We start from the raw sequence: 25,554 nt of genomic DNA, 5'->3' as shown, positions 1-25,554 counted from the left end.
AACTTCTGCCCTTACCTAGGCTTGAATGATATGCTGTATTAAGTGATTATAATATTAGCTCTTTGTAAGAATTCAATTTCCTAGTTTCTAAAACCAAGATTTTCTCAAATATTCCTTTCTTGTAAAAGACAAGCCAATTTCATGGTTACATTTTTTATCCTTTCCTAATCTACTTGCTAGTTATACCTCAGATCACATTTACAAGTCCCCTCTCCCTAGGTCTTTTGGAGTGTTTCCATTACTCTTACAATTTAAGTAAAGTGTTTCTTAGAATGATAGGATCCCCACAGTGAATGCAGGTCATTCAGTGCATCAAGTTCATACCAATTCTCCGAAGAATATACCACAACTCATCCCATACTCTATGCCTGTCACCCTGCATTTCCCATGGCTAGTCCATCTAGTCTGCACATGCCTGCACACCAAGAGTAAATTAGCATGGCCAATCCACCTAACCTTCACATTTTTGGACTATGGGAGAAAACTGAAACACCCAGAGGAAATCCACTCAGACAGAATGTCAAAACTCCACACAGACATTCGCCCAGGGACATGGGTCCTTGACGGTGAGGCAGCAATGCTAACTGTGCCATCCTTAATTTGGTAATGCACCCAAAACAATGGCCTATCAAATCTTTTTATTCCCTATTGTAGCACATCTAGGATTCAAAGCTCCACCTCAGCAGCCACAAAAGTCTTAATCCAGCAGTGTGATCCGGTGAATAACATCTTTTCATGTCATTGGAATTATTTTTACATTTCTGCAGATTGTTGTGGTTCTGCTCGCCGAGCTGGAAGTTTTTGCTGCAAACGTTTCGTTCCCTGGCTAGGGAACATCATCAGTGCTGTTGGACCCTCGTGTGAAGCGCTGCTTTGATGTTTCTTCCGGTATTTATATTGGTTTATTCTTGCCGCTTCCGGGTGTCAGTTTCAGCTGCAGTGATTTGTATGTGGGGTCCAGGTCGATGTGTCTGTTGATGGATGTTCTTGCCGCTTCCGGGTGTCAGTTTCAGCTGTAGTGGTTTGTGTATGGTGTCCAGGTCAATGTGTCTGTTGATGGAGTTTGGGGATGAATGCCATGCTTCTAGGAATTCTCTGTCTGGCTTGTCCTATGATAGTGGTGTTTTCCCAGTCAAATTCATGTTGCTGGTTGTCTGAGTGTATGGCTACTAGAGATAGCTGGTCGTGTCGTTTTGTGGCTAGCTGATGTTCATGGATGCGGATTGTTAGCTGTCTTCCTGTTTGTCCTATATAGTGTTTTGTGCAGTCCTTGCATGGTATTTTGTAAACTACGTTAGTTTGGCTCATGCTGGGTATTGGGTCCTTTGTTCTAGTGAGTTGTTGTCTGAGCGTGGATGTTGGCTTGTGTGCTGTTATGAGTCCTAAGGGTCGCAGTAGTCTGGCTGTCAGTTCTGAGACGCTCATGACGTATGGTAGAGTGGCTAGTCCTTTACACAAACCAGACATCCCACTCAGACCCATAGTATCACTACCAGGGACACCAGCATACAAACTGGCCAAAGAACTACAACAAAAACTGAAACACCTAGTCAGCGGATCCAAACACTCCATACAATCAACACAGGAATTCTTGGACATCATCGGGAATACACACATAGACAAAGAAGAAACCATGGTATCATTCGACGTGACGGCACTGTTCACTTCAATTGACAAAACCCTAGCCAGAGAAACAATAGCCAACCTACTGGACATACATAACAGAACACAGGAGGCCGAACCTATCAACAAGGACGGCATACTTAAACTACTGGACCTGTGCCTCACCACACACTTTACGTTCAACAATCAGATATACGAACAAATCAACGGAACACCCATGGGATCACCAATCTCGGGACTCATAGCAGAGGCAGTTATGCAAAGGTTAGAACATACAGCCATACCACAAGTCCAACCCAAACTCTGGATCAGATATGTGGATGACACCTTTGTAATCATCAAAAACACAGATATAGAAAAAACACACCGAATCATCAACGCCACACTCACAGGAATCCGATTCACACGAGAAGAAGAAAAGGATAGCCAACTCCCATTCCTAGACGTGTTAGTAGAGAGAACACCCAACGGAGAATTCACCACAAGGGTACACAGGAAACCAACACACACAGACCAAGTCTTAAACTATGAAAGTAACCACCCCAACACACACAAACGAAGCTGCATCAGGACACTATTCAAAAGGGCCACAACACACTGCAGTACACCAGAACTGCGAAAAGAGGAAGAGGAACATCTATACAAGGTATTCGCCAAAAACGGATACCCACGCAACTTTATCACCAGATGCCTAAGAGATAGACCGAGGAACGAGGACATGCCACAACCAAAAGGACTAGCCACTCTACCATACGTCATGAGCGTCTCAGAACTGACAGCCAGACTACTGCGACCCTTAGGACTCATAACAGCACACAAGCCAACATCCACGCTCAGACAACAACTCACTAGAACAAAGGACCCAATACCCAGCATGAGCCAAACTAACATAGTTTACAAAATACCATGCAAGGACTGCACAAAACACTATATAGGACAAACAGGAAGACAGCTAACAATCCGCATCCATGAACATCAGCTAGCCACAAAACGACATGACCAGCTATCTCTAGTAGCCATACACTCAGACAACCAGCAACATGAATTTGACTGGGAAAACACCACTATCATAGGACAAGCCAGACAGAGAATTCCTAGAAGCATGGCATTCATCCCCAAACTCCATCAACAGACACATTGACCTGGACACCATACACAAACCACTACAGCTGAAACTGACACCCGGAAGCGGCAAGAACATCCATCAACAGACACATCGACCTGGACCCCACATACAAATCACTGCAGCTGAAACTGACACCCGGAAGCGGCAAGAACAAACCAATATAAATACCGGAAGAAACATCAAAGCAGCGCTTCACACGAGGGTCCAACAGCACTGATGATGTTCCCTAGCCAGGGAACGAAACGTTTGCAGCAAAAACTTCCAGCTCGGCGAGCAGAACCACAACAACGGATACCCGAGCTACAAATCTTCAATCAGATTTTAAATTTCTGCAGATCTCATCTCCAAGCCACGATAAACATATCATATTACTTCAAACTAAAAGTAGATTTGTTACACATGCATTGGATAAGTGAACAAGGAAGATAAAATATATGCATAGTTACAGCTGAAACTATATCCATGCAAATCGGTTTCACTATAAAATATACAGACTTGGTTTAATAATCTCTGTATGATTTATGAAAGTTAACAAAGAACCTTTTTGTGAAAATTCTGGTTTGAATAATTTAATTCCACTCAGAGGACAGATTCATTTAATGTTTTGCACTTATTATAGTGACTTGTTATATACTCTAATTCAGTGAATGTACCATGATCTGCAGATACTTAAATAAATGAAATTAGACTCGATACTGACAAATTTAAAAATAAACTGCACTATTTAATCTGATGCTTCCTTAACTTTCATGCAGTGTTAGGTTTAAAAGGAGCAGCTACCATACCAAAACAGAGCATTATTTGTCACAGCAACTACATCGTTGCCTAACATCTTCCACTGGAAATGGTTTATTTACCTTGTTATAACTTATTGACTTTCTTTCAATTAGTGTCCTTTTGAGCTTTATCCTACAAATGTTTTGTTACTGTTTGCACTTCATTCATATCACACCTCTTTCTCAATATAGTACATTAATCTGGTGAGATACACATCCAATAAATTTGCATTTGATGTTCTTCCAAATATCAATATATTTGTCTCTTCAGTCCTAATCATTTCTATTCAGAAAGTCAACTCATTGATTTCATAAGCACCAGGTCTTTACTATGCCCACATTGAAAATATTTCATTATATTTTGATATAATATCTACAAACATTTGCATTTGGAGAGTACTGATAGCAGACCATAGTATCAGCCTAGATAGCCACAGTACAACATATTTCAAGGGTACAACACAGTAGCAAGTTCAACACAAGGACTTTATTTAAGTTACCAAAAGGGCAGAGTAGGAGATGTTGTTTACTTGGTCTTAACTAAAGCCTTCAACAAGGTTCAGCATGATAGACTAATTAGTACAGTGAGGTCACATGGGATTCAGGGTGAGCATGCCAATTGAATACATAATTCTGATCCCTGCGGAATACCACTGGTCACAGGCCTCCAGTCTGAAAGGCAACCCTCCACTCACCAGAGAGTGGTGATGAGTAGAGGGTTGCTTTTTAGTCTGGAGGCCTGTGACCAACAGTGTACCGCAGGGATCAGAACAGAATAGAATAGAATCACTACAGCATGGAAACAAGCCATTTGGCCCAACAAGTCTATACCGACCCTCCGAAGAGTATCCCATCCAGACCCATTCCCCTATTACTCTATATTTCCCATGACTAAATGCACCTAGTCTACACATCCATGAACACTATAGGCAATTTAGAACAGCCAATTCACCTAACCTGCACAACTTTGGATTGTTGGAGGAAACTGAAGCACCTGGAGAAAACCAATGTTGACATGGGGAGAATCTGCAAACTCCACACAGACAGTTGCCTGAGGCTGGAATCGAATCTAGGTCCCTGGTGCTGCGAGGCAGCAGTGCTAACCACTAAGCCACTCCAAACTTGGGTCCTTTTTTTGTCATTTATATAAATGATTTGGATGGGAGTATAGAAAGCATGACTAGTAAGTGTGTGGTTGACACCAAAATTGGTGGTGTAGTAGACAGTGAGGAAGATTTTCTAAGATAACAAAAGGATCTTCATCAAAGGGTCAAAGGGCTGAAAAATGGCAAATAGAGTTCAATCTGGATAAATGCGAGGTATTGCATTTTGGTTCAACAAACAAGGATCGGGCTTATGCAATTTATGGTAAGGCCTCAGGTAGTGTTATGGAACAGAGAGACAAAGGGGTTCAGGTACATAATTCAGGTACATTGCATATGGACAGGATGGTTAGAAAGGCATTTGGCATGTTGCCTTCATTGCTCAGTCCTTTGAATATAGGAGTTGGAAAGTCGGGTTGAGGCATTAAAGGACATTGCTGAGGCCTCTTCTGGAATACTTGTCCAGTTTTGGTTACCCAATTATAGGAAGGATATTGTTCAGATGGAGAGGTTCAGAAGAGATTTACCAGGATGTTGCCGCATATGGAAGGTTAGAGTTACAATAAAATGCTAGATAGATGGGACTTCATTCACTGCTGTGTAGGAAATTGAGATGCAATATATAGAAGTTTATAAAATAATGAGGAGTACAAATAGAGTTAATAGTAGTGCCTTTTCCCTAGGGTGGGGAATTTAAAGACTAAAAGGCACATTTTTAAGGTGAGAGGACAGTGATTTAAAAAGACATGAGGGGGCAAGTTATTTGGGGGTGGTTCACGTGTGGAATGAACTTAGGGAGAAAGTGGTGGATGTCTGTGCAATTACAACGTTTAAAATACATTTGGATAAGTACGAATAGGAAAGGTTGGGAGAGATATGGACCAGGAGCAGGCAGGTGGGACTAGCTTAGTTTGGGATTATGTTCAGCATGGACTGGTTGAATCAAAGGGTCTGTTTCCATGCTGTATTGACTCTATGATTCTATGTTAACTAGGATGATCCCTGGTATGGAAGGATTATCTTATGCATAAAAATTAAACAGGTTAGGACTCTACTCACTAGAATTTATAAGTGAGAGAGGTGTTCTCGTTTAGGATTCTTAAGGTGGGTGACAGGACAAATGCTCAAAGAACATTTCCCTTCATGGGAGAATCTAGGATTAAAGGGCATAGTCTTAGAATGAAGGGGTGCCAAGTTAGGACTGAGATGAGGAGGAATTTCTTTTCTCAGAGGGTTGAGTGTCTTTGGGACTCCTTGCCACAGAAAGCTGTGGGGGCAGAGTCCCTGTGTATGTTTAAGACTGAGTTTGATTCTTGATCAGTAGAGGAATCAAAGGTTACAAGGAAAGGGCAGCATAGTGGATGTCAGGGATATTGGATCAGCCATGAACTTACTGAATGGTGCAACAGGCTTGAGGAGCCAAAAGGCTTACAGCTGGCTCCTTTGCTTATGGTCTTATGTCTACCATGCACATACAGCTGTTTTTATACATTAGCAACTGTGTTATTCCAGCAAGTCCCACTTTAATCCAGTTATTTACACATTTAGCACACATGATCTCTAAAGTGTTTAGTGTCTTGTGATGGTACAAATGTGGATTGTTGTATTTGCTTCAAATCTCTACAGATTGGAATGATGTGCTCTTTGATTTAGTTTCTAAGCCTTCTCAGATGATTCTACTGGTTTATACTGTTATCGTTTACACCTCCTCTTTCCTTTGGGTCCATTGGCGTTATCTGACTAGGCAATCTTTTCATCTTCAGCATCAGGATTCATTTGTGCTCTTGCTGTTGAACCCTCACTCGCTTGCATGTTTATCTGTATCAGTCGATATGATCTGAGAACTACTTTAAGTCTCCTCTGCGGTAGCTAGGGTTATTAGTTCAAGCTTTCAACTTGCTTCTGTGGAGATGAATGGTTATCGCATCCTGTCTCATATCTGAAATTCTAGATCTAGATTTGCTCCAGCATTGATCTTACAGGTTAATTTATCCTCTCAGGGTAAGCATGTTTCCATCAAAGAACTTCTAGTTTACCTTCAAGAGTTTCACTTTTCAATCACTGTCTGGTGTAACATTAATTAAAGTTAATTAAATTAGTAGTTTGGCTGGACAGGTGATGTACTGTAGCTGTATGATGTGGGAGCTGGCTGACCCATTGTGAATGGCAGTGACTATATCTGCAGCAATTGTTGGTTGTGGGAAGAACTCTGGATCAGAATTGATGATCTGGAATCTGAGCTTCAAACTCTGCGGCACATCAGGAAGGGGAGAGGTACCTGACACTTTGTTTCAGGAGGCAGTCACACCTAGTAGATTAAGCAATTCAAATTCAGTAAGTGTTCATGGACAACTACTTGCCTTTTTGTTCCCCCCTCTTGAATGGTCTTCTGGACCAAGATGCCGTGGTCAGCTGGCTCATCCAGGGAAGTGTTCAGGGACAACAGGGTGTGACTGAAAGTGAGGTAGGTAGAGGAATTCTGAGTTCAGGAGTGCAGGAGCCTCAGCCCTAGACTTTGTCCAACAGGTATGAGATTCTTGCTCCCTGTACAGATGAGGGAAAGGGCTCTGGACAGGATGAGCCAGCTGACCAGGTCACCATGGTGCAGAAGGCCATTCAAGAGGGGAGAGCAAAAAGACAAGTAGTTGGTATAGGGGATTCTATAATTAGGGGGACAGATAGTATCCTATGCAAGCCGGATCGGGAGTGCACATGGTGTGTTGCCTGCCCAGTGCCAGATCAGCTTGAAAGATATTGGAGTGGGAGGGGGAGGATTCAGTTGTTGTGGTCCACATTGGGACTAACAACATAGGCAATGCTAGGGTGGAGGACTTGTTTGGGGATTATCAAGCATTAGGAAAGAAATTGAAGTACAGGTCCTCAAGGGTCGTAATCCCCGATTACTGCCCGAGCCACTTGCCAATTGGCATAGGGATAAGAAAGTTAGGGAAGTAAACACGTGGCTAAGGGATTGGTGTGGGAAAGAGGGATTCCATTTCCTGGGACATTGGCATCAGTTTTGTTACTGGGGGGATCTGTACCGTTGGGACAGACTTCATCTCTAAACCAGTGTTCTAGAGAAAAGGATAAATAGTAGGACCTTGAACTTCTCAGTTGGGGGGTGGGGAGAGTTAAAGTGACAGGGAGTATGGAGTTAAATGGAAAGATAAGCAGCAGGATAGCATGTGTTCAAGTGGGTTTAAGCTTGAGGCAGGCTAGGAATGCAACAAAATGGAAGGATAACTTAGGACATCTTATGATTTCCAATATCTCTAATAATGATAAGGAAGTTAGCATTAAGGCACTTCACCTAAATGCTCATAGTAGTCGTAACAAAGTAGATGAATTAACGGCACAAATCATCATGAATGATTATGATGTGATAGGCATCACAGAGAGGTTGTTGCAGGAGGTTCAGGACTGGCAGTTAAACATCCTAGGATTTACAACTTATCAAAAAGACAGGGAGGTGGGCAGAATGAAATTAAATCTACGGCACTGAATGACATAGGGTCAGATGATGTAGAGTCAGTGTGGGTGGAGTTGAGGAACCACAAAGGCAAAAACGCCATAATGGGAGTTACGTACAGACCTAACATTGGTCAGACCTGGGGTACAAGACACCAGGAAATAGATAGGGCATGTCAGAAAGGCAAGGTCACAATGATCATGGGGGATTCAATATGCAGGTGGACTGGGTGAATAATGTTGCCGGTGGATCCAAAGAAAGGGATTTCATGGAATGCTTACAGGATGGCCTTTCTGGACAGCTTGTGGTGGAGCCCACGAGGGAGCAGGCTATTCCAGACTTAGTGCTATGTAATGAGCCAGATTTTATAAAAGATCTTAAAATAAGGGAACACTTAGGAGGCAGTGATCATAATATGGTAGAGTTCAGTCTGCAGTTTGAAAGAGAGGTGACAAAATCGGGTGTAATAGCGTTATAGTTAAATAAAGGTTTTTATTGGAGAGAGAGAGAGAGGAACTGACGAAAATCGACTGGAAGCAGAGCCAAGTGGGGAAGACAGTAGAGCAACAATGGCAGGAGTTTCTGGGTGTTATTGAGGACATAGTGCAGAGGTTCATCCCAAAGAAAAGAAAGATTATCCAGGGGGAATTAGGCAGCCATAGCTGACAAAGGAAGTCAGGAAATGTATCAAAGAAAAAGAGACAGCCAATGAAGTGGCCAAGAGCACTGGGAAATCGGGAGATTGGGAAGGCTACAAAAACAAACAAAGGATAACAAAGAGAGAAATAACAAAGGAGAGGATCAAATATGAAGGTAGGCTAGCCAGTAACATTAGAAATTATAGTAAAAGATTTTTTTTCAATACATAAGAAACAAATGAGAGGCAAAAGTAGACACTGGGCTGCTCCAAGTTGATGCTGGAAGGCTAGTGATGGGAGATAAGGAAATCGCTGAAGAACTTAATAAGACCGCATCAGTCTTCACAGTGGAAGACATAAGTAATGTCCCAGCAATTAAGGAGAGTCAGGGGCTGAGTTGAGTAGGTATTACAAAAGAGAAAGTGCTAGAAAAGCTAAAAGGTCTAAAAATTGATAAATCTCCTGGCCCGGATGGGCTACATCCTGGGGTTCTGAGGGAGGTGGCTGAGGAAATAGTGGAGGCATTGGTTGTGATCTTTCAAAAGTCACTGAAGTCAGGGAAAGTTCCAGATGATTGGAAAATCAGTGCTGTAACCCCTTGTTCAAGAAAGGATCAAGACAAAAGATGGAAAATCATAGGCCTATTAACCTAACCTCAGTTGTTGGCAAAATTTTAGAATCCATCGTTAAGGACGAGATTTCTAAATTCGTGGAAGTGCAGGCATGGATTAGAACAAGTCAGCATGGCTTTAGCAAGGGGATGCCTGACAAACCTGTTAGAATTCTTTTAAGAGGTAACAAGTGGGTCAGACTAGGGAAACTCAATAGATTTTTTAAAATCTAGATTTCCAAAAGGCCTTTGATAAGGTGCTTCACAGGAGGCTGCTGAGTAAGGTGAGGGCCCATGGTGTTGGAGGTGAGCATGGATTGAGGATTGGCTGTCTGACAGATGGCAAAGAGTTGGGATAAAAGGTTCTTTCTCAGAATGGCAGCCGGTGACGAGTGGTCTCCCGAAGGGTTCAGTGTTGGGGCCGCAGCTGTTCAATTTATATATTAATGATCTGGATGAAGGGGCTGGGGCATTCTAGCGAAGTTTGCTGATGATACGAAGTTAGGTGGACAGGCAGATAGTACTGAAGAGGTGGGGGAGACTGCAGAAAGGTTTAGGTAGTTTAGGAGTGTGGTCCAGGAAATGACTGATGAAATTCAATGTGAGCAAATGGAGGTCTTGCAATTTGGAAAAAAGAATACAGGCATGGACTATTTTCTAAATGGTGAGAAAATTCATAAAGCTAAAGTACAAAGGGATCTGGGAGTGATGGTCCAGGATTCTCTAAAAGTTAACTTGCAGGTTGAATCTGTGATTAAGAAAGCTAACGTAATATTGTTATTTATCTAAAGAGGGTTGGAATTTAAAAGCAACAATGTGCTTTTGAGACTTTATAAAGCTCTACCTAGGCCCCATTTAGAATATTGTGACCAATTTTGGGCCCCACATCTCAGGAAGAACATACTGGCACTGGAGCGTGTCCAGCAGAGATTCACACAGATAATCCCTGGAATGGCAGGCCTAACATACGATGAACGGCTGAGGATCCTGGGATTGTATTCATTAGAGTTTAGAAAATTGAGGGTATATCTAATAGAAACTTATAGGTAATGCTTGGCTTAGAAAGGGTGGACACTGGGAAGTTGTTTCCGTCAGGTGGGGAGCCTAGGATCCATGGGCACAGCCTTAGAATTAGAGGGGATCAATTTAGAATGGAAATGAGGAGACATTTCTTCAGTCAGAGAGTGGTGGGCCTGTGGAATTCATTGCCACGAAGTGCAGCGGAGGCCAGGACATTAAATGTCTTCAAGGCAGAGATTGATAAATACTTAACCTCACAAGGAATTAAGGGCTATGGGGAGAGTGCAGGTAAATGGCAAGAACAGGAAGGCAGATTATGACCTAAATGGAATCAATTTAGGTAAAGGGGCAGTACAAAGAGATCTGGGTGTTCTTGTACACCATTCAATGAAGGTAAGCATGCAGGTACAGCAGGTAGTGAAGAAGGCTGATAGCATGCTGGCCTTCATAACAAGAGGGATTGAGTATAGAAGCAAAGAGGTCCTTCTGCAGCTGTACAGGCCCCTGGTGCGACCACAGCTGGAGTACTGTGTGCAGTTCTGGTCTCCAAATTTGAGGAAAGACATTCTGGCTATTGAGGGAGTGCAGTGTAAGTTCACGAGGTCAATTCCTGGAATGGCAGAACTACCTTACGCTGAAAGACTGCAGCAACTGGGCTTGTATACCCTTGAGTTTAGAAGACTGAGAGGGGATCTGATTGAGACATGTAAGATTATTAAAGGATTGGACACTCTGGAGGCAGGAAACAAAAAATGTTTCCACTGATGGGTGAGTGCCGAACCAGAGGACACAGCTTAAAAATACGGGTTAGCCCATTTAGGACAGAGATGAGGAGAAACTTCTTCACCCAGAGAGTGGTGGCTGTGTGGAATGCCCCAGAGAGCATTGGAGGCCCAGTCTCTGGATTCATTTAAGAAAGAGTTGGATAGAGCTCTCAAGGATTGTGGAATCAAGGGTTATGGACTTAAGGCAGGAACAGGATACTGATTAAGGATGATCAGCCATGATCACGTTGAATGGTGGTGCAGGCTCGAAGGGCAGAATGGCCTACTCCTGAACCTATTGTCTATTGTCTATTGAAATGCCTATCAGCTACGATTAATGGCAGAGTGGACTCGATGGGCCGAATAGCCTTACCTCCACTCTTATGTCTTATGGTCTAACATTACACATATCCGTGGAATTCATAATATTGTGAAAAACACCAATGTCTATCTGGCACTGCATGTTCATTTGATACTCTTGTACTGTTGTCTTCATTGCAATAGTTATTAGTTATTGTCCTCCTTCAGATTTAATGTTCACAGCCCAGTGTAAGGTGTAGATTGAAACATCCAAATTTCTCCCTAGTAACCCACAATTGAGTCATTCAAATCACTGCCTGACATCTTTATAACAATTGCCTTTAAAGACATATTTATCACCTTCCTTGCTAAACCCTTTCATAGAGTAAGAGTCATACAGCATGGAAGTAGATCTTTCGGTCCAACCAGTCCATGCCGAACATGATCTTGAACTAAATTAGTCTCACCTACCTGCTCCTGGCCCATATCCCTCCAAACCATCCCAATCATGTACTTATGTGAATGTCTTTTAAACATTGTAATTGTACCCATATCTGACACTTCCTCAGGAAGTTCATTGCACATGCAAACCACCCTCTGGGCAAATAATTTGCTCCTCATGTCTTTAAAACTCTCTCCTCTCACCTTAAAAATATGCTCCCTAGTCTTGAAACCACTCATCCTAGGGAAAAGACAACTACCATTAACTCTATGTGTAACCCTCATTATTTTATAAACTTCTATATGCAAAAATGGTTTCGCTTCTTGAAGTTAAAACATTGGGTTTTTTTCCCCACTCTGGGTATACTTTCTTTTGTCTTATGTGATAACCTCTGCAATATTTCCAACTTGTCCTTTTAACTTGATTTTTCTGTTGGCTGTTCTGTGGTTATTTCTTGTTTTCCTCGACACAATTGCATGTGTAAGGTGCAGACTGATTTTATGATAGTGGGCAGGTGTGAGTTGCTTATCAACAATGTGCATAAGTCTCTGCTGTTTCCCCACATTTACCTGTTGGCAAACTCAACTGTTCTTCGTCTATGTTCTGTAGCTGTTATTTACAAGCTCAGAGCTTCTGCACATGTTTATGAGTTCTTCAAGAGTCAGATTCGCTTCCCTTAACGGTTGCACTGTCATGACAGATTTTCTTATGCCTAAAATGAATCTAACTTTACACAGCTCAACTTTTATTTGCACTAATTCACAGGTTTCTGCACTTGCGTTTATATTGTTAAGCACTGATCAATGAACTCTTTTTCACTTTACTCCTGAATATTGAGTTCTGCCATTCACTTCTGCCATGTGCTCTTCTGCTCTTCAGAGAGATTTAGGATGGATTGTATTTTGAAACAGTCTCTTCTTTACAGTGATAAAACTATAGCAACTTGTACTTTGCCTGGTTTGTTCAACAAATCCGTCAGCAATTGTATAATACTGCCATTGCTGATGGAAGAATTCCCAGTTCTGTCTCATATCCTAGTCATCTAGGGAGGGGCTCGTTAGAGAAAAGTCAAAGCCATTTTCTCTTGAGAAGTTTTTTTAGTGTAATATTTGATTTTCTTTAACTTTTTCAGTGACAGCTCATAGCTCTCTAGCTGTACTTTTTAATTTCAATTCTGGACACTCACCTCAATGCCACTTCTGACACCATGTTTCAAGTGTTCCACACAACAGTATGTTCAACACGAGGACTTTATTGAAAGTGAAGCTAAGATGCATGCCTACAGTGTGTGTGCCTTATAGTAGAGGTCACATGACTACAACAAACTAGGAAGGACATTTGTACATGATTGCAGTTCAATCCAAAGACAATCCTGCTGTCCACTGAGAGGTCAATACATTACTGTTATGCCACAGCTATATGTTACAGCTATAAGTTACTATGTACAAATTACATTCTTACTGTATTGTGTCAATTATTAAGTAGCTTATTATATATTTCACTGAGCATCGTTGTTCAGTAGATATTTTAGAATGGTGAAAGCCAACAAAGCATATTGCATATGATACAGAATAATGTTGGATTTCTAACTAAAATGGTTACACCATTGGTTAGACTCTCATGTTTTAATGTCCCAGATTTTCTTATTATCGATTCTTGGCATGCATCATTCAGTTCAACTTAGCATTTTGTCAGTAGCGGAAGGGAACTCTGAGCTCCAGGCATACTATTGCTGTCATTTCTGCTCTGTATCAATCTAGAAATATCAGCTTGTGACTTTGTGAAGCAGCCAAATCTGCTTTTCATGGATCCATGTGAAATAATCAGATATGAAATAGTATTATTTTTACTAATTCAACAGCATGTTGACAAAACATAGCCTTCAGCAACTGCCAGAAAGCTATGGACTCCAGCTGAAAAAACCATCTGATTAACTGGCATTCCACCACCCATATTACAACATTCACTTCAGAAAATTACATCTTGTTTGTCATGTATTAAATTACTGCTCTAAATTTATTAAGAAGTCACTTTCCTTTCTAATGCTGGCTGTGTCTTAAGCATTTAAGGCCCCAAGCTCTCAAATTCCCTGCTTAAACCTCTAGGCATCTAATTTTTTCCTGAAAGACACTCCTTCAAACTCACCTCTTGGTAAAGTTTCTGGTCATCTGCTGGCTACATCCTCTCATGTGGTTTGGGCTAGAATTGTATTAAATACAGTACCTGCCATGAAAAATCTTGGAAGTTTTCACTGCAACCAAGATGCTATATAAATGGAAGTTATTGCAGTTTATCTTTTAGAAAACTCTATTATTTTATTCTGTGACACGTTTTCTGGAATTTTCCAGTGATCAAGTCTATATTGAGTCTAGAATAGAATACTAAATATAAAAGCACTACGTACACGAAAACAGAAGCTACAATCACAAGGGCGTTATCCAGTCAGACACCACTGAAATCAGTCTCAAAACCTTCAGAGCTTATACTAATGAAATGGCATCCAGATTTATCCTCAGTGAAATATTATCTATAAAAACTACTGAGAATGCAATTTCCTGCTCTATCCTTGAACAATCCCAAGAAAAGTAGTATGCACTTGTTTCAGAGGGCTGATTAACTATAATGTATATCTTCAGACACACAGTACAGTGTCCTATCACACACTTGGATGAGGAAGTTAAGAATTTATGAAGAAAGAAAGATTTATACTTTTAAACCTATTATCAAAGTATAGGAGAGTAAAACCATATCAAAGCTTAACAATATATAGCTCCCTGAAAAATGCAAATATTAATAAGTTATTATTTGAAATTAATGGAACAGATAATGTGTAGAACAATATTACTTAATTATGGGTTTAATGGTGCAACAATTTCAGAGTGAAATAACCCAACCATCTTCATTACTGGATGCTGAGTGCATTTCTATGCATAAATTGCACCACTTCCTCTTAAAATATTAGAGACACATCAAAAGGATATTTGGATTACTGCTGAAGGAATGCCAAGGAAGACTACAACACTGGTTCAAGTTAAAGGTCATGAGGTCAGTTCAGTTTCTATGTGGAAACCGCTTGTACATAAAACATCTTATCCAAGAGGAAAAGTTAATGTATACAGAAAGGCTTCATGGAAATTGGGAGCATACAAAAGAGGGGTAATATAAATAGTACATACAGTCAAGATAAGCATTGGACTTAAAGTAGGAGTTCGTAATTACATGAGTTCAGATGTGCTCACTACAGTATATCCATGGTTTGACTCAATTTCAGCCTTGCCTAACTGAAGAGCTGCACCAATTCAAATTTGATCAAATTCGCACTAGGGATTTGATTTTGTAGATTAATGGGAAATAAGGTCCTTTGCTTCAGAGTATGTACTGGGAGAGTCACAGCTTGAGTGGAGCTCCTCAAGCTGGCTGTGAAAGCTAAAAATTACTAGTCTCCTTATCAGAGGGTCACGTATTCAAATCTTAATCTACATGTGAATCATTCGAAAAGTATAATCATCAGACTCAAATATCATAATGCAAATTGAATAATTTAAGTTTTTTTTAAAAGTGTCAGATTCCTTCTTCACTATTGCCCACTTCTAGGTTTGTATCATCAAAATGGTACATTTGATTAGGCGTCCTTCTTTGCATCTGATGTGGAGGTGCCGGTGTTGGACTGGGGTGGACAAAATTAAAAATCACACAACACCAGGTTATAGTCCAATAGGTTTATTTGGAAGCACTAGCTTTCAGAGTGCTGCTCCTTCACCAGGTGGTTGTGAAGTATCAAATCGTGAGACACAGAATTTATAGCAAAAGCTTCCAGTACACTGCAACTGAAATGATAAATTGAAAAAGACCTGGATTGTTTGCTAAGTCTCTCACCTTTTAAAATGACCCACATTGGTTTCAGCTTTTTCATATTTAAATCGCAGAACTCTTTTTCAAGTTACATTCTCAAGTGAATTTTAACAATAGGTGACATGTCAGCTCAGATAACGCATTGAAGGTGTGAGGTTAAAGTCTGTCTGTCTGTGTCCCAATGTTCAGACTGATTCTATTTTAAAAAAAGGATTTACAGAAACTTACATGGATTCATGCATTTTTTGAGCGAGACAGAGAGAGCGCGAGAGAGTAATGCAATGGGGTCACCTGTAGTGTGACATGAACCAGGTCTGGTTGAGGCCATCCCCATGGGTACCAAATTTGGCTATCACCCTCTGCTCAGCCATTTTGCGTTGTTGCCTGTCCCAAAGTCCACCTTGGAAGATGGTCACCTGAAGGTTCAAGGTCAAATGTCCCAGACTGCTGAAGTGTTCTCTGATTGGGAGGGAACACTCCTGGCTGGTGATTATTGTTCAGTGTCCATTCATCCGTTGCAGCTCTTGTCTGTCTCCTGAAGAGGTAATTACGATTTCTCGCTGTGTTACGCTAGAACACAGTTGATGAGTTGAGCATCGTACCTCATTCTTATGAGGGCATCCTTGAGAGCTTCCAAGTACCCGTCACATTCCTCCTCATCTGAACTGATCCTTGTATGCGGAGGGCTTGTCCATAGGGAATGGCTGTTTTAACATGTTTCGGGTGGAAGCTAGAGAAGTGTAGCATTGTGACATTATCTGTGTGTTTGCAGCAGAGTGAGGTGCTAAGGTGTCCTTGATGGAGATGTATGTGTCCAAAATGAGACAGACACTAAAGAGTCGTCCATGGTGAGTTTGATGGTGGAATGAAATTCGCTGATATCACTGTGTAGCTGTTTCATTGAATCCTCGCCATGGGTCCAGAGGAGGAAAATGTCATCAATATATCTGGTGTATAGTGTTGGTTGGAGGTACCGCATAGAAAAGAAGTCTTTTTTGAACCTGTGCATGAAAATGTTGGCATATTAGTGTGCAAATGTGGTCCCCATGGCTGTTCCATGAGCCTGACTGAAGAACTGGTTGTCAAACGTGAAAATGTTGTGATCGAGGATAAACAGGATGAGTTGTAGGATGGTGTACCGAGATTAGCAGTTGTTGGTTTGCATCTGGTATTGTGTAATGTGGTATCAACTTCACATTGTTCACAGTCGCACACTACATTCTTCTCATTTCAAACTTATAAATTCCATGGTGTCTTTTTTAAATTCTTTTTTAGTTATTCCTTAAGCATGATTGATACTTTTTCTAGACCTTCATGAGAGGAAACCAAACATGAACAGAGCTATCACTATGAGGCAGAACCAATGTTTTAGACCATAAGGTACAGGAACAGAATGAGGCCATCCAACCCATGCTCCACCATTCAATCATGGCTGATACATTTCTCAAACCCATTTGTACAGTAATAGAAATTTCACCTGTGATGCTGTGTAATTGAAGGTCACATCAAACATGTACGATTTCTCTCGAGACCGGTTGGCTCGCAGAATGTCATCAGGGTCCTCCATTGGATCCATTAGCACCACCATCTGTAAAGGAGCCATAATATATTGTATTAGAAGTGAACTGAGGACGCTTTTGTCAAAGAATATCAGAAATTTCAACCAACAGTGTTAAATACACTTTCAAAGGTATGCTACAGGGTGAATCTCTGCTGTAGTAATTGGAAGAAATTTACAGGATATTAGATAATGCAACGTTAAATCTTCAGTACAAGTACCACTGTTGTGAGAGGAATGTCGCCTTTACCTGGGTGGCCCAGTGGCTCACAGTGCCAGGATCGCTGGCTCGATTCCACCCTTGGGTGACTCTGTGTGGAGTTTGCACTTCTCCCCACTTTTGTGTGGGTTTCTGCCAGGTGTTCTGGGTTCCTTCCTTGGTTAATTTGGGGTTAGGTGGAAAAGGTGGGATGCACTATGAAGGGTTGGTACAGACTCAATGGGCCAAATGGGCTATATCTGCACGTTAGGGATTCAAAGAATATAAAGGTTTTACAACTGATCAATAAAGAATTGTTGTGAATAAAAACTGAAATAACTGTGAATGCTGTAAATCAGTAACAAAAACAGAAGTTGCTGGAAAAGCTCTGACAGTACCTGTGAAGAGAAGTCAAAGTTAATGTTTCAGGTCCGGTGACTCTTCCTCAGAACCACTGCACTTCAATATCTTATAATTATGGATTTTCATTAGCACAGTGCAGGCTAATCATTATACAGTGCCATTACATACTGGGAGGTACTGACATAACAGTATTGTCACTTGATTATTAATCAAGAGACCTGGGTAATGTCCTGGGGACCTGGGCTTGAATCTCACCATTGCAGACGGTGAAGTTTAAATTCAGAACAAAAATGTCTGGAATTAAGTGTCTAATGGTGACCATAAAATGGTTGTTGGGGAAAAATCCATCCGGTTCACTATTGTCCTTTAGGGAAGGAAACTGTCATCCTTATGTGGTCTGACCTACATGTAGCTCCAGACCTACAAAAATGTGGTTGACTCTTCACTGCCCTCTGGGTAATTAGGAATGGCCAATCATTGCTGGCCTAGCCAATTATATTATTAAGCTTGAAAGGATTCAGAAGGGATTTACCAGGATGTTGCTGGGTATGCAATGTTTGAGCTATAAAAAAGCTGGGACTTTTTTACTAGAGCATTAGAGGTTGAAAGGTGATCTGGTAAAAGTTTATAAAACAATGAGAGGTATAGATATCCTATGAACAAATAAAAAATGAATAATTTTGTATCAAATCAAGCTTTGCAACTGCCTACAATATGTATTTTGTAACATTATCTCAAGGACACAGCCATTACTCCCAATTGGTGGAACCAAATTTAGCTTTGCAGCATTTTAATTTTGCAGTTAAGTTCCAAGTGTCATCTGCTATTATAATTGACACTCATATCTTCACCTTGAAAGCTTAGTGCTACCCAGTTGTCACATCAATGTATGCCAGTAAACATCTCTATCTTAATACCCATTGGCATGCAGAACAGGAAAAGTGGTGAGGGGAAGTAGAATTGAAAAAAATACACATACAGTTCCTTCTGCGAAGGAATTACTCATTGAGGTGGTTCAATTGTTTTCCTAACCCCTGCTTGCACATTGCAAGTTTCTACATTTTAAAACATCCTGGGTTGCAGTTGCTTTTCTCTCAGTGTTGATCGCTTTTGCAGAATCAGGGACACAACTTCTGATCAGAAGGACTCCTTCTTCTGTCTTCTGGAGTACAAACCCAAGTTTAAACAAAGACTTCCCACAAGAGAAGTCCCCGTTTATGGGCATTTAAACTGGCATTGGATAGGCATATGGAGGATAGAGGGCTAGTGTAGGTTAGGTGGGCTTGGATCGGTGCAACATCGAGGGCCGAAGGGCCTGTACTGCGCTGTATTTTTCTATGTTCTATGTTCTAAGAGTGGTGTTTCAATGTGTGAATCTTGGCTGTTGACCTACAACAAGGACAATCCATTTTTAACAAAGGTATCTGACGGTCCAGTTTCTGAGTTTAAAAATGTGTTGCTGGAAAAGCGCAGCAGGTCAGGCAGCATCAAAGGAACAAGAGAATCGACGTTTCGGGCATAAGCCCTTCTTCAGGAATGAGGAGGGTGTGCCAAGCAGGCTAAGATAAAAGGTAGGGAGGAGAGGTTGGGAATATGATAGGTGGAAGGAGGTTAAGGTGAGGGTGATAGGCCGGAGAGGGGGTGGGGGCGGAGAGGTCGGGAAGAAGATTGCAGGTCAAGAAGGCGGTGCTGAGTCTGAGGGTTGGGACTGAGAAAAGGTGGGGGGAGGGGAAATGAGAAAGCTGGAGAAATCTGCATTCATCCCTTGTGGTTGGAGGGTTCCTAGGCGGAAGATGAGGCGGTCTTCCTCCAGGCGTCGTGTTGCCATGGTCTGGCGATGGAGGAGGCCAAGGACCTGCATGCCCTTGGCGGAATGGGAGGGGGAGTTGAAGTATTCAGCCACAGGGCGGTTGGGTTGGTTGGTGCGGGTGTCCCAGAGGTGTTCTCTGAAACGTTCTGCAAGTAGGCGGCCTGTCTCCCCCATGTATGGGAGGCCACATCGGGTGCAGTGGATGCAGTAAATGATGTGTGTGGAGGTGCACATGAATTTCTGATGGATATGGAAGGATCCCTTGGGGCCTTGGAGAGAAGTGAGGGGGGAGGAGTGGGCGCAAGTTTTGCATTTCTTGCGGTTGCAGGGGAAGGTGCCGTGAGTGAAGGTTGGGTTGGTGGGGGGTGTGGATCTGACGAGGGGGTTGCGGAGCGAGTGGTCTTTCTGGAATGCTGATAGAGGTGGGGAGGGAAATATATCCTTAGTGGTGGGGTCTGTTTGGAGGTGGCGGAAATTTCCCTGGTGCTAGGATCAAGGATGTCTCAGAGAGGGTGCAGAATGTTCTCACGGGGGAGAGCGGCCAGCAGAAGGTCATTGTCCACATTGGAAACAACGACATTGGAAGGGAAAATGTTGAGACTCTGAAGGGAGATTACAGAGAGTTAGGCAGAAATTTAAAAAGGAGGTCCTCAAGGGTAGTAATATCTGGATTACTCCCAGTGCTGTGAGCTAGTGAGAGCAGGAATAGGAGGATAGAGCAGATGAATGCATGGCTGAGGAACTGGTGTATGGGAGAAGGATTCACATTTTTGGATCATTGGAATATCTTTTGTGGTAGAGGTGACCTGTACAAGAAGGACGGATTGCACCTAAATTGGAAGGGGATTAATATACTGGCAGGGAAATTTGCTAGACCTGCTTGGGGGGATTTAAACTAGTAAGGTGGGAGGCGGGGGGGACCCAGGGAGATAGTGAGGAATGAGAATGATTTGAGACGGGTACAGCTGAGAACAGAAGTGAGTCAAACAGTCAGGGCAGGCAGGGACAAGGCAGGAAATTAAACTGTATTTATTTCAATGCAAGGGGCCTAACAGGGAAGGCAGATGAACTCAAGGCATGGTTAGGAACATGGGACTGGGATATCATAGCAATTACAGAAACATTGCTCAGGGATGGGCAGGACTGGCAGCTTAATGTTCCAGGATACAAATGCTACAGGAAGGATAGAAAGGAAGGCAAGAGAGGAGGGGGAGTGGTATTTTTGATAAGGGATAGCATTACAGCTGTGCTGAGGGAGGATATTCCTGGAAATACATCCAGGGAAGTTATTTGGGTGGGACTGAGAAATAAGAAAGGGACGATCACCTTATTGGGATTGTATTATATACACGCCAATAGTCAGAGGGAAATTGAGAAACAAACTTGGAAGGAGATCTCAGCTATTTGTAAGAATAATAGGGTAGTTATGGGAGGGGATTTTAACTTTCCAAACATCGACTGGGACTGCCATAGTGTTAAAGGTTTAGATGGAGAGGAATTTCTTAAGTGTGTACAAGACAATTTTCTGATTCAGTATGTGGGTGTACCTACTACAGAAAGTGCAAAACTTGACCTACTCTTGGGAAATAAGGCAGGGCAGGTGACTGAGGTGTCAGTGGGGGAGCACTTTGGGGCCAGCGACCATAATTCTACTCGTTTTACAATAGTGATGGAAAAGGATAGACCAGACCTAAAAGTTGAAGTTCTAAATTGGAGAAAGACCAATTTTGATGGGATTAGGCAAGAACTTTCAAAAGCTGATTGGAGGCAGATGTTCACAGGTAATGGGACGACTGGAAATGGGAAGCCTTCAGAAATGAGATAACAAGAATCCAGAGAAAATATATTCCTGTCAGGGTGAAAGAGAAGGCTGCTAGGTATAGGGAATGCTGGATGACTAAAGAAATTGAGGGTTTGGTTAAGAAAAAGAAGGAAGCATATGTCAGATATAGACAGGATAGATCGAGTGAATCCTTAGAAGAGTATAAAGACAGTAGGAGTATACTTAAGAGGAAATCAGGAGGGCAAAACGGGGACATGAGATGGCTTTAGCAAATAGAATTAAGGAGAATCCAAAGGGTTTTTACAAATATATTAAGGACAAAAGGCTAACTAGGGAGAGAATAGGGTCCCTCAAAGATCAACAAGGAGGCCTTTGTGTGGAGCCACAGAAAATGGGGGAGATACTAAATGAATATTTTGCATCAGTATTTACTGTGGAAAATGATATGGAAGATATAGACTGCAAGGAAATAGATGGTGACATCTTGCAAAGTACTGGATGTCTTGAAACAGTTAAAAGTGGATAAATCCCCAGGACCTGATCAGGTGTACCCGAGAACTCTGCGGGAAGCTACAGAAGTGATTGCTGGGCCTCTTGCTGAGATACTTGAATCATCGATAGTCACAAGTGAGGTGCTGGAAGACTGGAGGTTGGTCAACGTGGTGCCACTATTTAACAAGGGTGGTAAAGACAAGCCAGGAACTATAGACCGGTGAGCCTGATGTCTGTGGTGGGCAAGTTATTGGAGGGAATCCTGAGGGACAGGATGTACATGTATATGGAAAGGCAAGGATTGATTAGGGATAGTCAACATGGCTTTGTGCGTGGGAAAGCATGTCTCACAAAAGGATTGATGAGGTCAGAGCAGTAGATGTGATCTATATGGACTTCAGTAAGGGATTCGACAAGGTTCCCCATGGGAGACTGATTAGCAAGGTTAGATCTCATGGAATACAGGGGGAACTAGCCATTTGGATACAGAACTGGCTCAAAGGTAGAAGACAGAGGGTGGTGGTGAAGGGTTGTTTTTCAGACTGGAGGCCTACGACCCAGTGGAGTGCCACAAGGATCGGTGCTGGGTCCCCTACTTTTTGTCATTTACATAAATGATTTGGATGCGAGCATAAGAGGTACAATTAGTAAGTTTGCAGATGACACCAAGATTGGAGGTGTAGTGGATAGTGAAGAAGGTTACCTCAGATTACAACAGGATCTGGATCAGATGGGCCAATGGGCTGAGATGTGGCAGATGGAGTTAATTCAGATAAATGCGAGGTGCTGCATTTGGGAAAGCAAATCTTAGCAGGACTTATACACTTAATGCTAAGGTCCTAGGGAGTGTTGCTGAACAAAGAGACCTTGGAGTGCAGGTTCATAGTTCCTTGAAAGTGGAGTCGCAGGACGATAGGATAGTGAAGAAGGCTTTTGGTATGCTTTCCTTTAGGTCAGAGTATTGAGTACAGGAGTTGGGAGGTCATGTTGCGGCTGTACAGGACATTGGTTAGGCCACTGTTGGAATACTGCGTGCAACTCTCGTCTCCTTCCTATCGGAAAGATGTTATGAAACTTGAAAGGGTTCAGAAAAGATTTACAAGGATGTTGCCAGGGTTGGAGGATCTGAGCTATAGGGAGTGGCTGGGGCTGTTTTCCTTGGAGCGTTGGAGGCTGAGGGGTGACCTTATAGAGGTTTACAAAATTGAGGGGCATGTATAGGATAAATAGACAAAGACTTTTCCCTAGGGTTGGGGAGTCCAGAACTAGAGGGCATAGGTTTAAGGTGAGAGGGGAAAGATATAAAAGAAACCTAAGGGGCAACATTTTCACGTAGAAGGTGGTACGCGTATGGAATGAGCTGCCAGAGGAAGTGGTGGAGGCTGGTACAATTGCAACATTTCAGAGGCATTTGGATGGGTATGTGAATAGGAAGGGTTTGGAGGAATATTGTCCGGGTGCTGGCAGGTGGGACGAGATTGGATTGGGATATCTGGTTGGCATGGACGAGTTGGACCAAAGGGTCTGTTTCCATGCTGTACATCTCTATGACTTTATGACTCCATAACATCCTTCCGATATATTGCATATAATCAAAATTTTTATCTAAACACAATACAAAAAATATCCAAGAGAGCAGAAATTTCCTCCTGTTAAACATTGATATAGAGAAAAGACAGGAAAGTAGAGTTGAGGTTGATCAGGTCAGCCATGATCTCATTAAATAGTGGAGCAGACTCAGTGGGCTGAATGGCTTACTTCTGCTCCCACATCTTCGAATCAACTCCTCCTATATTTGCAGGTCTCTCTGTGAGTTGCACATTAGATATGATGAATTTCAATGTCTAGGCAATTCGATTTGGACAGCCTTTCAATGTTGGGTAGTCAGTTTCAGTCAAATTACTACTGTGCTTGGCTACTTTCAGACTATGTGATTTTGGTGACTATTTTAAAGTGACCCAGCTAATTTTTTTTCTCTCAAAGCACAAGGTCAAAGGCTTTTAAGTTGGTCGATAAGATTCAAAGATTCTTTCATATTTTTAACATTTGGACATTTAGTGTGCACTTACTTGAAAAAATGCCCATCAACATCAGTTTTAAAAATGACCAAACACCTACAATCTCTTGGGATGTGAGTTCCAGATTTCCAATGCCTTTTGAGAGGAAAAATGCTTCTTGATTTCAATCCCAAATGCTCCACTATAAGTTTTAGAAATACATGCTTCTGCTCTGAATTGCTTCAAAAAAGGAGAAAGATTTTCTTCATTAAACTTAAGGAATCCCTATATCATTTTAACCACCTCCATTCAGTCTCAACTTAATCTTACATAATCAAGAAAATACAAACCAAGTTTGCCCAACCTGTCAATAATTCAGCAATTGAAGATATGATAACATTCTGGGGTGAATTGCTACTGTACCTACTCTGAAGGTTTAGTGCCCAAAACAGAACAGAGTATTCAATAGGGTCTGATTAAGGTCCCGTACCATTACATCTCAGTTACTTAGTCTTGAGTTTGAACTCCTGAGATGAAGCCAATGGGCACAATCCTATTAGGACCTAAAAGATATGAGGAATGGAAAAGTTTGTGGCAGAATCACACTAAAGTGAGATCTATCCTCTCATCAGGAACAAGTCATCTTTTATGCATCTGCCCTGTGGTGAGGCAAGTTTTGTACTGGACAGCGACGAGTTGTCAATTAAGGGAGATTAGTGCATTAATGGCTCAACTCAAAGTAAATTCAGGACTTGCCAGTATAACCACACTTCATGGATTAATAAAAGAAACTTAAGTTCAAGAATAGGCTCCAAAATGCAAGATTACCAAGTGTGCAATTTTCTCGAGTTGATATCGCACATCCCCAGGTTCCTAGTATGAAAAGGAGTCCTTCCACCAAAAAAAAAGTTTGAGAACTATTGCTTTTGACAGACGTGATCTGCACTCCACAGATACTTGTTGACTCTCTTTAATTAGGTTCATGAGATCTTAAAAAATAGAGATAGGATTGGACATTTGGCCTATCAAGCCTACTCCAACATTCAATAAGATCATGGCTGATTTGATTGTGGCCTCTACTCCACTGTCAACTAAAAATCTCTCTAACACAGCCTTGAATATATGCCATCACCCAGGCTCCACAAGTCTCTGTGCAAGAGAATTTCAAAAACTAATAACCCCGTGAGAGATCAAATCCCTCCTCATCTTCACCTAAAACCTGTTATTTTTAAGCTTTATGTGATTCTGGATTCCTCTCAGCATCTACCCTGTCAAACCCCCTTAGAATCTTATGCCTTTCGTTCTGCTCATTGTTTTTATAGTTGGTCATGGATTACAGCAAGCTATCCACAATCCAATCTACAATTGAACTTCAAGGGAAAAGCTTGTTATAATAGAATTCAGTTCCACACATCTCCCTCCACTTCCAGTACTTGTCTCTAAATTGGCTATTGTGAATCCCTACAAAGCTCATAATTCACATGGGGAGCAACAACTTTGTCACTTGAAGTTAGGGAACACATTAGCTGCAGATAGTGTAATAGAATTTTGTAGGATAAAAGTAGGGTAAATATCCTTTGTTCAAAATGCATAGAGGAATGCTAAACATTTAAAAATCATCTGTTTCCA

The 25,554-nt window shown here is 41.7% G+C and overlaps 1 protein-coding gene across 1 annotated transcript in view; it reads right to left on the bottom strand.

Moving 5' to 3' along the window:
• Window positions 1-25,554, bottom strand: part of kif19 (kinesin family member 19) — a 220,882-nt gene that overhangs the window by 92,643 nt on the left and 102,685 nt on the right. The window contains exon 3 of the mRNA XM_060844824.1: window positions 17,201-17,311. Within this exon, the coding sequence (XP_060700807.1) occupies window positions 17,201-17,311 (111 nt within the window). The remainder of the gene's footprint in view (window positions 1-17,200; window positions 17,312-25,554) is intronic.

This window comes from Hemiscyllium ocellatum, chromosome 25 (genome assembly GCF_020745735.1).
Source record: "Hemiscyllium ocellatum isolate sHemOce1 chromosome 25, sHemOce1.pat.X.cur, whole genome shotgun sequence".
Lineage (NCBI taxonomy): Eukaryota > Metazoa > Chordata > Chondrichthyes > Orectolobiformes > Hemiscylliidae > Hemiscyllium > Hemiscyllium ocellatum.
The sequence above is the reverse complement of the archived record's forward strand: the minus strand, read 5'-3'. Positions and strand labels throughout refer to the sequence as shown.